We start from the raw sequence: 17,717 nt of genomic DNA on the forward strand, positions 1-17,717 counted from the left end.
CGACTCATTGGTCCTGGCTGACAACTTTCTTGCTCTCTTTTTTTCTTTCTCTCTCTGCTGATTAAATCTGAGGATATGTATGTGCTTGTCGTGTATCTTTTCTGCACTCATGTGTAGGCATGCATATATATATATATATATATGTGTGTGTGTGTGTGTGTGTGTGTGTGTGTGTGTGTGTGTGTGTGTGTGTGTGTTGAGCTTATCCAATTATTTTCGAATCCCATCTAAGAGAAACGTCTGTTGCTTGCCATCTGTGAAAGAAGAGGGTGGCAGACATTAAGGGAGAAGATCAGTGATGGAATCCACATGCTTATTCTCATAAAGCCCGCACATGCACATCATGTGAACAGTTCAAATAAATACGAACCCAATGTTTCTCCTTTTTGACCCGTCTGACATTACTGGAGCAAACAATGCTCCGCAGAACAAGTTTTGGCATTGTCTGTGGGCTTCACAAACACAAATGCAAAACATTTTTTGACTCAAATCAGGATCTATGTCTAAAAAGTACAACATGTCCTACCCTTTAAAAGACAGATGAAGAGAAACTGGAGAAAGATAAGCACGGGACAGTATCCTGCAGCAGTGTAGTGATGAATGATTCATAGATGACTGACTGTGCAAGAGAGCAGTTATTAATTATTTTGCTGCCTCTGGTAGAGAATGAACATCTGCAGACAGGGATCTGAACTTCTGTCCAGAGAAGAAGAAGATATTGGGGGGGGGGGTGTGTGTGCAGGTAAAAAAAAAAAAAAATTGTGGATGAGATCGTAATGTTATCTGAGGAGACTAAATTGCTTAATGCTGCATTATGAGAGAAAATCAAAACATGATCGCAATTTAGCAGAAATGAAACCCACATGCAAGAAACAAAAGACAATATAAAAAAGAAACACAATCTCCCATGGCAACCAGTCTCCCAAGTCTGTGCAGTGAATAAAAATGTTTGCTTAGGCAAGTTGCCTTGTTAAATGGAGAAAACAAGCATTGCTAAAGGGAAGTAGTCAAGGTTTAAAAAACAAAGTCTTGTCCATAAACACACTCCCCCCCCCGCCTCCCCCCCCATGCACGGAGCAACAGCTGAAGAGAGAAGGAACATATTCCCGCAAGAGGAGAGTGCATAGCTGTTGTCCAGAAACCCTGCAGCATGGATAGAAGGCCTGTTTCTGTGAACAGCGATGGTTAGGCTTTCCACATGAGCAAGAATATGAAGCCATATAAGCAGCAAAAAGTCTGCAGAAGAAAAATGTGATACACATGATCTCTGGCTTCAAAGTCAGTTGTCACTGCGCAAAGTTCTAACAAGGCTGCAGGACACACTGGTAAATATTATTAAAAGTGACAAACTCATACACAGCAGTCGACAAACAAAATGAAACGTCTGTCACGCTGTCAGTGCCCCTCAGGCGCCCGTGTGTGTGTGTGTGTGTGTGTGTGTGTGTGTGTGTATGTGTGTGTGTGTGTGTGTGTGTGTGTGTGTGTGTGTGTGTGTGTTGTCGGGTAAATATTGTCCAAGTGGATTGCAAGTCCAGTGCTGCAACCAGATGGGCGATAAGACCCTTTCTGCAGCCACCTTCACGGCCAATCACCATCAGTGGTCTATCTGCACACACAAACGCAGTGCCACACATGCCTATCAGACACACGCTGAGAAAAAGCACAAAACTGCATGTGCACAAACACCAAATTGGAATTAGGATTCAGCACCTTGAGGAGGTTGAAGGGTCAAATATGCATGTTCATGTTTATACATAGCAATGTGTGTTTCTACACGCCAAGCAGGATTCAATCACACATGAAGGTGACTAAAGCAAAAAAAACGTCCACTGCAGAGATCTGCAAGACACGGAGAGAATCTTCCAGAGCCGTGCCTTTTGAAGAAAAGAGAATAATGTTCAAAGATGCAGAGGGAAGAAAAAAAAAAAAAAAAGAAGGAGGAATGAACTACCAAGACAGATAAAAAATACTAAAGAAGAATGAAGTAAGAAAGAGGACTGAAAGAAAAAGCACAAAAAAAAGAGTGAGAGTAAAATGAGTTGTTCATACCTGACTGCTTCTGTAATATAAAATCCAATTTAGAGAGGCATAGACGTGAGGCGGGAGGGAGGAGGATGAGATAAGGTGGGGTCCTTTTCCCCTGCCGTACCCTTGTCCCATATTACACGTACATGCTTATGTACACGCGCGCATGCCCGCGCACTAACACTCATACCAACACACACGTAGTCCGTCATCAGCTCAGCAAACACTAAATAATGAACAATACGGAGGCTGTCCCGGCATGATAAGTGACTGCCCTATCCTTCCCATTAGTGCCACCCGACAGAATTAATGATAATTATGTCACGTCTTTTCCTGTGCTTTTATTGAATTCTTATCTGCAAATAAACGAAGAAAGCCAGCGTCAGAGCACGAGGGGGAAAAGGAAAGTTTTAAAAAAGAGATAGTGACAAAGTCAAGTCCAAATGAGAATATCTGAAAAAGTCTCATTTAATTACTTTATGTCTAAAGAAAAGTGGTGATATGGAAGCGCAAAATAGTGCAAGTTCAATGAGCAATCAGAGGATTGAAGCTGGAGAGAGTATTGACAAGAAGTGATAACTGTTCTCTTTATCCCTTTAGGAGAAAGGTGCTTCATTTGCCAGCACTTTATTCTGAACACTGCAGTGAACAGGGGAAACTTTCTCCCAAGAACTGTAAAACAAATAACTACAGAAAGAGCTGCATGGAAAACATCTGCATCTGTTTCTATAATCAAGTTGGCTGTTTACTGCAGATTTGAATGTGTTGAAGCTGAATCCAGTGCTGGGAAAAGCTGACTAATGACAAAGACAAAAAGGAAGCAAAATATCTAAATGGAGCAATACAACATGCGATACAACACAATACTATACAATGCCATGCAAAAATATATGCTTTACTGTCCCCTTTGGTTAATTTGTCTTGGAGCCCAGTGAGCACAGCTTGTTAAATTAACAACACTCTGACATTTGAGCTTTTTTCAAGAAGACTGAATCTTCAAGAGCATCATTTTATCATGACAGATAATATACCTCCTACAACTCCAGATATATCCAGTTGATAACATTTACGCACATGTTTAATATTGAAGAAAAAAGGCTGACGTTGTTATCCATGAAACTAAATCAATGGAAAGCTTTAGTGTCAAGAGTACAAAACGAAGCTGACCCTACTATAAGAGTCATTAATGGAAGTTTAATGACTCCTTGATCGCTATCATACGATGTTATTAAAAAGATATGAACTTCAAGGAGAACATTACAAGATCCTGGAAACTTAATGAGATTAAACATGTTGCAGAAGTGATAATGTGGATTAAAACATTAGAGTAATGATAAAGTGATTAACTAGCGCTATGACTGTGTGTTTGATAGACACATACACACCTCATTTTGATCAGTAATTAATGATACAAACGTGGAAGGGGAGGGAAGGAAATGCTTTTGAGGGATGTTTATGAGGCATCTGTGCACACACACTCACAACGGTTGAGTATAATGTGTGTGTACGTGTGTGTGTGTGTAAAGTGCTATTTGACAACTCCAGCAGAGAAGGTAATGAGTGCTTGATAACACACTTAAACAAGAACTTAATGAGGCACAGGTAGGGAAGCATTGCTACAAGGGAACTGCAGCTAAGGATGAGAAAACGTCACACACCTCTACCTGTGACCCTCCATAAAGCAACCACACAATGTTTGTAATCCGGAGTGGACTCTGATCAATAACTGTTTAATGACCTGAGAGAGTAGCTGCAACATCTGCTGGAATAATGTTCATCATGTATTGCTGCTGTAAAGTGTAATAAACCAGTAAGAGGAGGATTCATGGTGTCACAGAGGCTTATCCAAAAAGTGCTTCCAAAGTTTAAGCTTTAACAATAACCACCCTCAGCTTTTTTACATGTCCTGTGAGCTGACACATTTAACACAAAAACATACAATTTTCTTTAATAGTTGCGTCTTTGAAAGCGTATTTGTCTCTGCCAGAGTAGACAAATTTAAAAAAAAACTGACGTTAAGGACAGTCTATTTATTTTTGGATGAATGCAACGATCCAAGAAGCAGAATCTATGTGTCATTTTTTCCAGTAAGCAGAGGAAAACAGCAACAGATGCGTGGTACACGACCAAGGTGCAACATTTGATGCGTGTGTCAGTGTTTGTGTCAGGAAATGTCACCAAGCTTTTGTCTTGTTCAATTGCATCAACAGAAAAACACCCGGTTGTGAACAAGTGAAAAGAGCTGGTTAAACACCAGCATACTGTACATCTACCTGGGTGAAAGACTGTTATGTGTGGCACTGCTTCTGACCCTGCCTCCTACAACTGTTAGCACTTATGCACCCCAATGAACTCAGAAAAGAGACTAAAAAAGCCCTTAAACATAAGACAAAACTTAATGACTTGTACTGAATGCTGAGCTCAAAAGAACCCCCCAAAAATATTCCAAAACCTCCGATACAAAATCATGTTTCCCCTACTTACTGGAGGCCTGAGGCAGGTTGGCAAAGAACGTCTTGAGGCGCCCAGCGAGCCACTCCATGCTCTCGTGAAGATTCGCCAGAGCCTTTAGGTCGCTGACGTCGCGCAGGATCTCGTTCTGAGGGATTAACTTGTCTCCTAAATTCCCAGTCAGCACCTCTGACTCCTTAGCAAAAGCAGCCCTGTATCATAAAGAGAGAAAGTGATGTAAGAGTTTGTTATCTGCAAATACTTTTCTTTAATTGGACCAACAAGCAAACCGCCTTTAACACAAATGACTGCTGTTAGAAGTGTTTGTAAAAATATGTCCACTGACTAAGAGGCAAGACTCTTTAAGAACCCTATAATCAGAGTGCAGTATTAAGTTATCTAGAAAGAAATTACAAGTTGCACTGATTGTTTTTTAATGTCTGATCTGCAGAGAATGCGAGCGGCTTATATAACTGCTAAAATGTTCAAAAGCTACAAAGTAATAAGAGTGCTGGCTGAATTGGAGGAGTTTGTTTATTCACAGCCCTCTTCAAGTGTTCAATTGAAGTGGGATCAAATTTAGTAATAATCCAAGGCTTATGTGCAAAATGATGTGAAACTGAAGAAAGGCACTGACGCACACATGTCCAAATCATGTGAAAGAAACAGGACACAGCCGAAGTAGGAACGCAAAGATAATTGGATGTATAAATCAGACGGATAGAGATATGGGAGGAGGAAGAGTGAAGATAAAAAGTTAAGACGCTCTGTGGTCAAACTGCTGTGAAAAGATGGTGTTTGTAGTTGCTAAAAAATCTGTGGGAGGGAAAAACAGCACATGATGGAGGACATTAATAACTGAGAGACTAACAGAAGGCAGAGATTTACAGGGTGTAAATATAAGGACTTTGAGATCAAAACTATTTTTTGACTTTATTTACAGGCACTTTGAACTTTCAAGGAAAGAAAAAAAATGGACTCTGGTGCCTGGTAAGAAATATATAGAGAGAGCGAAGAAGTTGGATAACGAAATCTTATCGCCACAGTGCTGCAAAGACACTGCATGTGGACCGGCCTCCAGAGTCACTAGGATGCCCATAAAATCAAGATTCTGTCAAAAAAACAAACAGCAGGCACATATTCTCAAACAGTCACATACGTTCATGTTAGCTTATTAATGAGGCTTTATGGAAGCACCGGGTTGCCAGTCGTGCAGAAGCTAATCGCCCCTTTCATAATGATGAAAACTTCTACGGCTCTCATATCAAACAGCCTTATGCTCTCCCTCTTGCCATCTTTGAGATCTCACAGTGTGTGACTGCATGTGTGTGCATGTGTGACTCAGAAAACGGAGAGGCAGGGAGCGAGCACACAACAGATTGACTTTCTTTGGCCACATAACCAATTTATTTATTTACTTTACTATTCCGCTCCGATGAGCTCCACTGTTCCCTGAAGAGTGCGCACATTCAAAGGCAATTTCGATAAGACTGACCCCCCCCCCCCCCCACCCCCCTCTTCTCCGCCTCCGTCTGCTCTCCTTATATTTTCCCATTTTGTTTGTCCCTCGTTTCCTCACTTCCTACACATAGAGAGTGTTTAAAAGAGCAATCATGACTTATTTCATGGCAGCATCTTAGTCAACAAGTTCAATAATATGTGAATAAAGGAGCGGAGGCGGGCGGGAGGGATTACTTGCGTGATTGCTCAAGTGTGGTTGTGTCTGTCTACTTCTGCTTGTTTGTATGTGAACACTGTGAAGGATTGGGGGCTTTACCTTGCTTTTTTTTCCTCACAAATATGTGTCAATATGAACTTGTCTTTATGTAGTATGTGTGTGTCGCTGCATGTACCGAGTAAAGTCCTCCTCATCCTCTCTCTTCTGTCGGGTCTGTCTGGGTTGGGCCATGTTCGCCCAGTTAGGGAGCGACTGGAGCAGACGGCTGATGTCCTCGTCTTTGGACCAGGAAGCGCTGATGGTGAGCTTCTCCTCACACTGGACTATTCCCCTAAAGAAACACAAACACACAAACGGAGTAAACACAGCTCAGACATCTTATAAAACATACATACAGTAAATGTGTTCTTTGTTATCCTTAACTTGAACAAGAATAACAGTACATTAAGACAAGAAACAAAGTTCCGATGCTAAGATCCTAGCATGTTAGCATGCATAAATGTTATAATTATATGCTAATGTGGCATTCCAGCGTTACTACTATTAAAGGGATTTAATTCATATTTTTTTAAGAGGCATCTAATCAGGAATTTAGTCGATGGAAATTTCGACTGTCTTGGTGCACTACAAAAAAAACCCAGTGATACACAAAAGTTGCTTAAAAAAAACTTACTACAGACCAAGAATACCTTTACCAACATTTTATGGAAATTTATCCGAACGTTTCTTAGATATTTAATTTGAAAATGTTCAACGACAGGACCACTGCCTTTGAGCTGTTTTTGGCAATAGATTGAATTTAACCCTGCACGTTTAAAGATGTCTTTTTACCATTGATTTTGAACATTATATTGTTGACCTTTTTTGGTCTTGCAGAATTCCATCTATCTATCTATCTTCTTCATTTCAGTCTGTGTGGTTTAAACGTTTGCATGGGAAGTGTTTTCCGGCTACATGCTTATACATGAAAGTTGACTTGAGTTGAGGTAGATGAGCGCATTATTCACATGCATCTGTATCGACATACAGTACTGTATAAAACAGTACTACAGCAGCCTGTTTGGTTGAGGAGAGAATTCAGGGCAGACAGCCAGCATGTATTTGTTTGTGTGCATGTGTCTGGGCTGGATAAACTACTTGGCGCTGCAATTAATATCATACTAACACCTTTTACAGGAGACACAAGCACTCCAGGGTTTCACATCGATACCACACACACACTGAGACATGTTCATGTTTAATTGCACATAGGAAGAAAAAAAAAACTGAGCACACACTCAAATACAAACACACATACACTTTGGCAGCCTCTGTTGGGCTTGTCTTTATCACTCAGAGGCCCCGTTGAGACTGAGGCTGACCTGTGACAGAGTCCAGATGGACTCCCAGCAGTCTGTCAGTCCTTTCCTGCATCTCCTGGCCCGTTCATCACTCCCTCCCTTATCCCTCTACATTCTCTATCCTCCCCTTCACCTGGCCAGGTGTTACACCATCCCAGGGGAGCCCAGATGGATAACTTTTCACAGCATAAATGTGAGTGTGATTATGTGCACTGAAACTTGAATAAATATGACTACATTTAAATATGAAAACTAAGATGTCTACATGATTTTATTGTTTTTTATTGGTTGTAAAAACTTTAATTAAGTGCGTGCAAAAGTAGATAAAGATAAAGGGATTCTGGGCCTATATTGCATGAGAGCAGCTTCTCTTATCACCTACCTGTAGGCTGTATTGCAGATTTCCTTGTACTCCTTCAGCTTGTCACAGACCATCTCAAGGAACTGATTGGAGTAGGCACTCAGGTCTTGCATCAGGCTCATCAGATCCTGGATGGACTTTTCCACTACCACTGTGCTCTGGAGACAGGAGCAAGAGGACAGTTATTAAAAATAGAAATTCTAACTTTAATAACAAAAAATGTAAGAGACACAGAAACATAAAGGTGGACACGTTTTTTTTGTGCGAGTGCCTGGTCAGATCCAGTCTGCTCTAGTGCAAATGTAACAGGAAGGCTCTGACTTCACTTCACTTATCTGTCACCTGCGGCTGGACAGATGACTGGAGCTGCAGAGCCTGTCAGAAGCTGTAACACTGTATTGCTGGAATGGATGATTCTTTGTGTGTAAGTGAATCAGAGTGAGTGCACATATTTCTGAGTGTGTGCGTGTGTATTTTTTGAATTTCTGTGATGTGTGCGTTCTCTGGCTGAAAGTTAAGAGTGTGTGTGCATTTGTCACAGTGCACCCATCACCAGGAGCGGCGGCAGGGGCTGTGACAGCAGCCATTACAGATTAGCCACTCCTGCGTGACTAATAGCTGGCCCGGGAACTGCAGAGCAGCTTCATATCCTCAGACACACTCGCACACAGAGAGCAAACTTTTCAAAACGCACACCTCTGAGCAATTCAAGAGCTGTTAAATGAGATTACAAGTCAGTATGGTCACGTTTGCCAGCTCCTGGCATTTCAGCAATCTGAGCTACATCTTCCAATAATAGTGATAACTAGCTATTAGTCTGGTGATAGCCTTGACTCGATTACTCTGAAAATCACCATGACTGTAAAAGCAGTGATTTGTGTGAAGCAGCGCAATCCGACAGAAAGATACACAGAGAGTCTTAAACATGTTCTTTCTATTCATCATTCATAGATTCTTAATATTCATCTCACTGCTTTCCCTATGTAAACTTTACACAGTGTGCCATTGTTTAGGTATGAAATGGAAAAATGAATAGCTTCGTCAAAGATGAATAAAATGGAAATGATCTCTGGGAGGTGCAAACAAGGGGGTAGACGGTAGTTAAATCCAGAGGCTAGTACTTTTAGCTACCAAATCCAGGCAGGATGCAGAGCCCTTCTATTCCAAAGATTTTTAAAAAACAGTACATGTAGCTGAGTTTAGAACAAGTTCAAGATCTGTGCGGTGTTATAGTAAGTACTACCTCCATTATTTCAGTGTTAATAAAACATTTTCTTACACTTTTGGAATATTCAAGAGCAGCAGTGGGCAGCCAAAGTGGCTTTAAAGACTGCAGGGGGCAGTAGTGACTGTAATTGATCATCAGAAAATATGGAAAGACCCCTAATGTGATAGAATGACATTAATATTAATAGTTCTTTCTGTGTTTCATTTCCCCCCCTCACTCATTCTGTCACATGCACACACACGTACATGCTCTCTCTCTCTCTCTCTCTCTCTCTCTCTCACACACACACATACAAACAGCAGACACTCCACTGAGGGGAGTAATGATCCATAGCAGTGCCCATGCCCGTGGAGTGCTAACCAAGGCCTGGTCTATGCCAAGGGAGCACCCTTTACTGTCCATGCCTGACTCTCTGACAGGCTGCCAGTGTGGGAAGAAAAGCAATAAGATCTGGCAGCAGCTACCAACACATCCTAGTGTAGGCTGGTGGTGTTACTAACCACTTCATTCACAAAAATGAAAATTAGAAATGCCGTTTCAATGTTAAACTTCTGTGTATGCAATGGCTCATTTTTTTACACAGCAAAAGATGCAAGATGATTTATTTTTCATGTGAGCATGTACTGGAAATTTGAAATGATTCACAGAATTTTCAGAAATTCCAAAAGTTTATAAAAAAAGCAACATTTGAACAATATGTTATCTCGCTACTATTATTGTCACTTAAAAAAAGATTAGACATTTGACACTTGTTTCTGTTCATGGACCTGAGACCATTTGGAATATTTCAAAATGTATTTTGTTGTATATATTCCGGGTTCTCTGTTTCTGACGTGTTGGCTGTACTGTGCAACTGAACTTGTTCAAAGTAAAACAAGAAGAAATAATACTGCAGCTGCCTCTATCCATATTTTTTTTTGCAAAGATGGCGTAAATTCAGAAGTATAACAGTGGCCCTCTGCTCCTGCTGCCTCAGCTTGGAGTACATGGAGCTCGATAGAGGGCTGGGCCAATGAGCAGAGAAGAGTAAACAATGGATGCCCGATCCATTACTCCTGCTCTAACAAATGCTCTTGCGCTCGGCTCCCTTGTCTAATTCTGCTCATTTAACACAGCCATTTGTCTCAGGCAGCAAAAATCATTAAAAAGTAATCAAGGGACAGATTGAGAAAGGGAGGGCTGAGAAAGAGAGAGAGAGAGAGAGAGTGAGCGAGAGTGGTGCTACATCTCCTCTATCTTACTTGACCATTATATCGGAGTCCTCCACTGTCGAGGCTCTCTGTCTACGTTATTCTCACTCTGTGCCTGTCTTTCTAATGTTTCAAGCTTAAAAGGTCAACATACGGCGCCATCATGTGAAAAACGCCCTTATTTCTCTTGTAATTTTACTCCAATAGTGTTGCATTACTCTTGAAACGGAGTCTGATTGCACAAATGGATCTCAGTGCTTGCAGGGGTAAACTGCTGCCGTTAGAGCGAAATGAAGGCTGCAGCCATAGTGCTTTAATGATAGCAACAAGGCAGTGTTAGCACTCAAGAGAGGCGCCTCAGTGGGAGAAAAAAAAAAAAGAAGCTGTTAATGTACGGTCATCACTGCGGAAACCACCAAGAGCTGGTGCTAAAAGTAGTTATTTTCTTTGGTTGAGTGAGTAAAAAGCACAACACCGAGAGAGGCATTAACACAGTCCAAAGTGGAAAGCTGTAATAGCTTAACTCGTCTTTGCTAGCTAAATGCTAAATCATCCTGGGGAATAAAGAGAAAACAAAATGGAAATTATCTTTATTGACTTAAGCCCACTCTCACTATTTCAGTGCAATGCTGTGAGTGTTTCTGTGTGCTGCTGAAGCTGAGCTGGGACTCGAGGGGCCTCAGGTTTCAATCAGAGTCGGATCATAGATTTCCCCCATTTCAAAAACGGGGTCCCCCTGAAGGTTGCGCAAGGGTCAGAGTGTTTAACCCCTGCTCTTTGCCATTTCACTCACAGCGTGACCCCGAACTGCTGACTCGTGTAATGCTGGTAACGCCATTGCCATTCACATGTGTGACCGAGGGTAGCCAAAATAAAACACACTCAGCAGTGCGTTTACACACCCACGCAAAGCAGAACACATGCAAAGATAACCCCTTGTATCCCCACTTTCCACCCACACACACACACACACACACACACACACACACACACACACTGCATTCACAGGCTGTCCCTCTACTGGGTAAAAAGGGGGAGCTGGACATGAGTGGGACATCGTCTTGACAGATCATTCATCAACGTCAGAGTAAAGCCACACTTCCAACTCTCCCCTGACACACACCGGATGGCCTTCATGCTTTTGACTGCTCAACCTCAACACATGCTTCTTTGTATGTGTGTGTGTGGGGTTTTTTATTCTTGTTTGTTAAAGTGTGTATCATTTCACACACAAAAAAAAACATGTCTCCTTACCCTCACAGGATTTCATTCAGTAATCTTACAAGATGGATGATCCAATATTTATTTAAAAAGCCTGACCAATAACTTGGTTGGCCGATAGTCTGGGGAGAATCCTAGATGGATTGGTATCTGCAGAAATGGTTTTTGATATCCAAGTAGCCAAGTAGATTAAGAAACTGTGGTTTCTGGCAGTTTGTCCAGCAGAGGGCGCTGCAACTACTTTATAATACTTGCAGCACTGTTAGCAGTAAACATAGATGAAGGTCTATATTAAGCAGAAGGTTGCTGCTTCATAACTGGATGATATTGTAAATTAAGTATAACATTTGAAATGTTTTTGCTTCTGAGGACCTTGAGTCATCCTATTGGAAACAATTGAGATAGAAACAGTTCATAGTCATTTCAACTGAAAAAATGTACCACATTAGCAGCCATATTGGACATTGGCGAATCTTATCGCTTGTTAATACATTTTGACATAATCTGTATAAATGATTTTTCTGACACATAACAATATAAAAAACGTTTTGAACTGAACAAATTATGCAGAAAGCAACTCTCAGAAATGGAATATTATGTATTTTGTCCAGCAGGGGGCCTCCCAACTATGTATAAATACTCCCAGCACTGTTAGCAGAACATGCAGCAGAGCATCGCAGCAAAGCTTCAGCCTGTTTGCTCTATAATTAGATGACAGAGTAAAATAATGTTCAACACTTATAGTTGGTCTTTTAAGAAAACAGCCTTCTGAGTATATTTGCCCTGTTCTACTGTTGCCAAATCAGTGCCAATCAACATCGGAAAGGGTTATTGTCATACCACCATGAAAAATCCATTTCATAGCAGTTATATTGGAAATGAATTTTTTTACATTTTTATGAATATATCCAAAATAGAGCTGGCACTAGCGTATTTGTATGCACTGCACCGCTGTCACCTTTAATCAAGTGCAAGTCATCATCCCATTGATGAGCAGTGGTAGATTTTATATTACACATATTTATTTGCGAAACAAGCACGCTATTTTTTACTTATTTTCTGGTCAAATCCGTGGCATGCTAATTAAATCCAAGATGTCATTGTAGCTGGCTATCATTAAAAATAACCATTTTGGACTAATAGAAGTGAGATAATTTGGAAGCAAATAATAGGTTTAGCTTTGATGTTCGACGTAGGAAATGTTACTATGAGATAAATAGATGTAAACATAGCTTCTGGCTGGATTAAATTGAGTCATTATGAGAACACATCTTCTCTTTCACCTCCACCATCATGGCTTTTAATGCAAAGCTTAATGCAGGCATAGTAAGGGGTTCTAATTGAGAGATGAGGAGCAATATCACACTTGGCTGATTACAGATGGGCTTTCACATTATACCCACCCTCTTCACACCCACACAGAAAAAAAAAACAAAAAAAACAAAAGCAGAGTGAGATGTGGAGCTTCTGCATATGCTAATCTTATGAATCACCCAGGAGTTCAGATCTGCCATTTGTCCCACATCATCCACAAAGTCTATTTCACTAATCACTCCATGGGGTTTTTATAACCAGCGTTGTTTTATTGCCTTTTGGTAAACATAAGGCCCAGTTCATATCACTATTTATCATCTTTTATTCTCTTTGTATAAATTAATAACACCTGATTATTGGTCAGGCCTTACCTGGTTTCAGTGTGAATAAAAGTCTGTATATTAAAGTGAAATGACAATGTATCTGAATTCTGTGTTGGGTGTATCTTCTGCTTTGTGCCCCATATGGAGCCATTGTATTGTCACTCACACACAGACATATATGCAGGCACACCTGCTAACACACAACACTGTGTGTGTGTGTGTGTGTGTGTGTGTGTGTGTGTGTGTGTTTGCTCAGAGCCACACAAAGATTGTCATTTGCAAATTCAGAGCACTAACTTGCTTCTGAAATATTCCTGCTGTAACTTTTATCAGGCGCCCACAGCCAAAACCTTCTCTCCTTGGAACCAAAGGGCATGTTTGTGGTGGAGCTGACATTTCAACTTCTCTCTCTCTCTCTCTCTCTCTCTCTCTAACTCTCTCTTTCTAACTCACTCATCTAAAGGCAAAGATTATGTCTTGTAACACACACAGAGACTCTGTCAGTTGTAGCACTGCATGGTGCGAACCTGTTCCACCTTCGGCTGTAGTTGGTGTGCCGCACAAATAAAAGACATGCATATTGTGTTAAATACACGTCTATTATGTTGATATAAATATAGAAACAGCATGAACAAAGCAAAGCTATGTCTCTTTTGTGAGAAAGGTACATTTTCATGGCAGGTTGGAGGCCCTGGGCAGCCGGACGCCAGCCTCAGGAGTGTATGTGTTCTGTGTGAGATAACCAGGAGAAGGTGGGAGGTGGAGAGCGATACACCTTGAGCGGTGAGAAAAGAAACAGAACAGAAGTTGAGCAACAACAAAAAAAAAACCCAGCTCAGAAATAATCAGGATTTGAGTTAAATTAGAATGAAAAATGTGACTTTTGATGTTTTTGTTTTTTTTAAATCAGACTGCAGTGTATGATATATAATAACAATAATTAACATTCAAACACTTCAAAAGAATGTGAGACAGGACCTACTGTCCAAATAAATGACAAAATGTAAGTCAAGAAATCATCAGTATCATAAGCAGTTTGCTTTGGAAAAAGAGTCTGTATGATGCTAACTCAAATAATGAGTGTGCCATGTAAACATGTCGCTTCTAATTGAGGTGCCTTATTCTTTGATAACTGTTAATAGCTATAAAACTTTTGGACTTGTACTTAGGCCCAATCCATTTTCTGACCGAAAGAGAAGTTAAGCGTTCCAAAAAATATTTGGACTAAACGTTAAAACAATTAGATTATGTACTCAACTGAGGACAGGCCTGTTTGGGCTGACTGAAAATGGCTGTTTTGCAGTTTCCTTAAGATTTCATTTTTCCTTTAAACCTGAGAGGAGCTTTTGGATGTTCTTTCTAGTTGTGATTGTGTTGTGGGGGTGTGAGTGCATGTGTGCATACAGCCCCACCCTAATACCCTCTTTCTTTCTCCCTTCCTCCTACTTCAAATTATGTCCCAATCATGGGGTACGGCTTTTGCAGCTAACAGGTGTATTGTGTTGTGATTGCTGGCGTTGTTGATGGGAGCAGGTTGCAGAGAGGCTCCTTAATAAAGAGAGGCTCTAATCTACAGTGTGTGTGTGTGTGTGTGTGTGTGTGTGTGTGTGTGTGTGTGTGTGTGTGTGTACGTGTGTGTGTGTGTGTGTGTACGTGTGTGGGTGTATGCACGTACGTAGGTGTGTGTGTGTGTTGGGCTAATCAACAGGAGGCGATCAGCCCCCTTACAGATAAACATTGTCTATACACATCATCACAAATAAAAAGGTCAGCGTCATCACAGTTTCTGGAAGTGAATGTGCATATGTGTGTATATGTGTGTGTGTGTGTGTGTGTGTGTGTGTGTGTGTGTGTGTGTGTGTGTATGTGTGTGCAATTAACGTGTGTCTGCCCGTTTCCTCTCTCACAAAGCAACATGTGAATATGAAAATTTAAAAGGTCAACATCATTAGCAGGCCACTGGCAGCTGAATATATCTGCAGTACACGAAGCAGCTGACAGCGAGGGGATGAAATCAGTCTTTATTTGGCTCCAAGGCAACTTGTGTGTGCAAAGGACGTGTGTATGACTCACAAATACAGGGACAATATAAGCACAGACGCACACACACATATATATGCAGGTACAAAAGGACTAGTTATCAGCTATTGTTTGGAGTCTGCAGACAAAGAAAGTTAGCTGGAAAGAGGCGACTAATTAAATCATGATTTTGCAAGCAGAATACAAACAATTGTCTGAGGCTGCGGGTGCACCTTGTGTGTTTGCTTGTATGTTAGTGTGTCACCAAGTGAGCGTGTAAAGGGGACATAAGAGGAGGAGGGGGGGGGGGGGGGTGTACTAAGATTAATGGAGCCAATCTCCTGAGCTATCCAACAGAGTGACCATACATCCCCCTTTCCTATACTTTCTTCTTCCATTCTACTCCCCATCCCTCTCTCTCCCCCTCTCAGCCGTTCTCCCTCGATCTAACTCTAATTAAATGAATCAATCAGTGGCAGCCCCAAAGCTGGACAGATAGCATCACGCTGCTAGAGCTAACAGCATGTATGTTTTCTGTGGTAGGAGTTCATTAAATAGAAGTAGGGGGAAAGAGCTAGAATAAAATGGGAATAACTATGGACTCAATAGATGATAGGTAGAGTGCACAAAGACATCGTTTGACCAAGAACGAAAGCCAGATATCAAATAACCAGAAAACACAAAAATGGAAACATGAACAATGATTTGTAGCTTTGTATGCTGCCCTTCCTCCTTTTTTTTTTTTAACACCACTCTAGTCTCTAGTCTAGAGACATATCAGCCCAAGCTCTGCTATCACACAGACGCATGAACGGACATTAACCTTTCCCTCTGAACTATATACTGTCCTTATCTCCTGCTCCTAGTGGACAATATATAGTCAGTGTCAGGCTCATAATCACATCATTATTATGTAATATATATACATGATATATATAAGAGTGCTGTATTCAACACTGCTGCTGCCTTGTGATAGGCAAATCACTGCCCATATCAATATTACTTATTAACCTAAAAGCCCTGGCTGCATGTGTATTGCTTATTATGGGATGTTAAAGGCGCCTAGACTACTGTGCAGTGTTTCCCAAAGTCACTTTGTCACTTTCTAGTGGTGAGTTATTAGTGACAAAGGGTCAAAGAATTCATATAACATAGGTGTATTAATAAAGAGCGTCTACTCCAAATGTTAATGCTATGGAAATTCAGCCATAAATATTCCATTCCTGCTGCAAAAGGGCAGCAAAAATAGACCTATCGCATATGGTATGGCAAAGGTTTTCAAAACAATATGAATTTCATGTAGATAAATGTTTATCTAAAAGCTGCAACAAAACTAGAGCTTATTTTTGCATTCATGCATGTGCAGGTGCATGTGTGCGATTACACTTCTGCTTAGCTCCTTCTTCTTCTGCTCCTTCTCCGGAACGTACAAAAAAAACCACACATGCTTAACGCTAATGTCTTCCCCCGGTTGGAACTCCAGCACACATTAACGCGTGCTTCAGTAGCTGCGGAGAGCAGATGCGGCTATAAAATGTGCTCCCCTACGGTGTCCCGTATGTGGCTGCTGCAGCCAAGGTGTGTGAGACGGCGTGTTTAATGTGCTGTAGCAATATTGAGCTCTCTCTCTCTCTCTCTCTCTCTCTCTCTCTCTCTCTCTCTCTCTCTCCCTCTCGTCAAGCAGTGCCAGCGGTGTGTGTCTCTCTCCGATAACACACACCTGGCACGGAGGGTGTCATGGCACTTAAAGGGAGCACATGTGTGCGCACAGACATGCTTGCACTCGTGCATAGATATGCAGACACACAAGCGCACGGGGACGCACACCTCCACATCTGCGCTTTTATTGGGAAATCTCGACCATTAAATAGGACTGTCACTATAATCTTTAATTAGCCATTGCAGTGATCAAACTGACGCATTCACCAACTGTCCAGCCAGGAACTTCTGAACGAAAATACTTCCAGTTCAAACCAGCACTTTAGATTATGTTTCCTGGTTAAACCAAGGTGTTGAAACCTCTATGAAAAGCTCTCAAGGAAATGTAAAGAGTAAAAAAACGACACACTGAGCAAGAGGGACATCTAATGAAAGTGACACAGGATCAGTGCTTTCAAAGAAAACAGTGTGAAGGCCCCTAAATTGGAGGCTAAAAACACAACCACACACAGGTAGCAAAACTGACTGGCATGAATTAAAGACACACGCGTGAAAAAGTAACAAAAAACTCAAAGAAATGCCACTCTGACCCGAGAGTGTGAATGGCAGGAGAAGAAGAGCGGGAGCCTCTTTTATTTAGCCCAATTAAAAAAAAAGGCAAAAAAAGCCCAAACAAAAGGAGTGTTTTATTGCACTCCCCACTATCAGCAGAAAAGGCTCATTAGCCACAGCAGCATAATTAGCAAGATGCTGCACTCCTCGTTAAGGAGGGGCCCGCGCCGTAAACAAACCCAGCTGAACTCCAAACGCCCACGGTCTCTCTCTCCGTAATGATCTGCCACCGCTGTTCCCTCCCTGTGAGAGAACCAGGCGAACAGACAGGAAGCCTCTGACAGAAACACACACAC

The 17,717-nt window shown here is 41.4% G+C and overlaps 1 protein-coding gene across 1 annotated transcript in view; it reads right to left on the minus strand.

Moving 5' to 3' along the window:
- The window catches only part of exoc4 (exocyst complex component 4), a 105,924-nt gene that overhangs the window by 19,481 nt on the left and 68,726 nt on the right, over nucleotides 1-17,717 (minus strand). Inside the window, exons 14-16 of the mRNA XM_061030341.1 lie at nucleotides 7,877-8,013; nucleotides 6,330-6,485; nucleotides 4,510-4,688 (exon numbers count right to left, since the gene is read on the minus strand). Coding sequence (XP_060886324.1) covers nucleotides 4,510-4,688; nucleotides 6,330-6,485; nucleotides 7,877-8,013 — 472 coding nt within the window. The remainder of the gene's footprint in view (nucleotides 1-4,509; nucleotides 4,689-6,329; nucleotides 6,486-7,876; nucleotides 8,014-17,717) is intronic.

The sequence above is a fragment of the Labrus mixtus genome, chromosome 22 (assembly GCF_963584025.1).
Source record: "Labrus mixtus chromosome 22, fLabMix1.1, whole genome shotgun sequence".
NCBI lineage: Eukaryota > Metazoa > Chordata > Actinopteri > Labriformes > Labridae > Labrus > Labrus mixtus.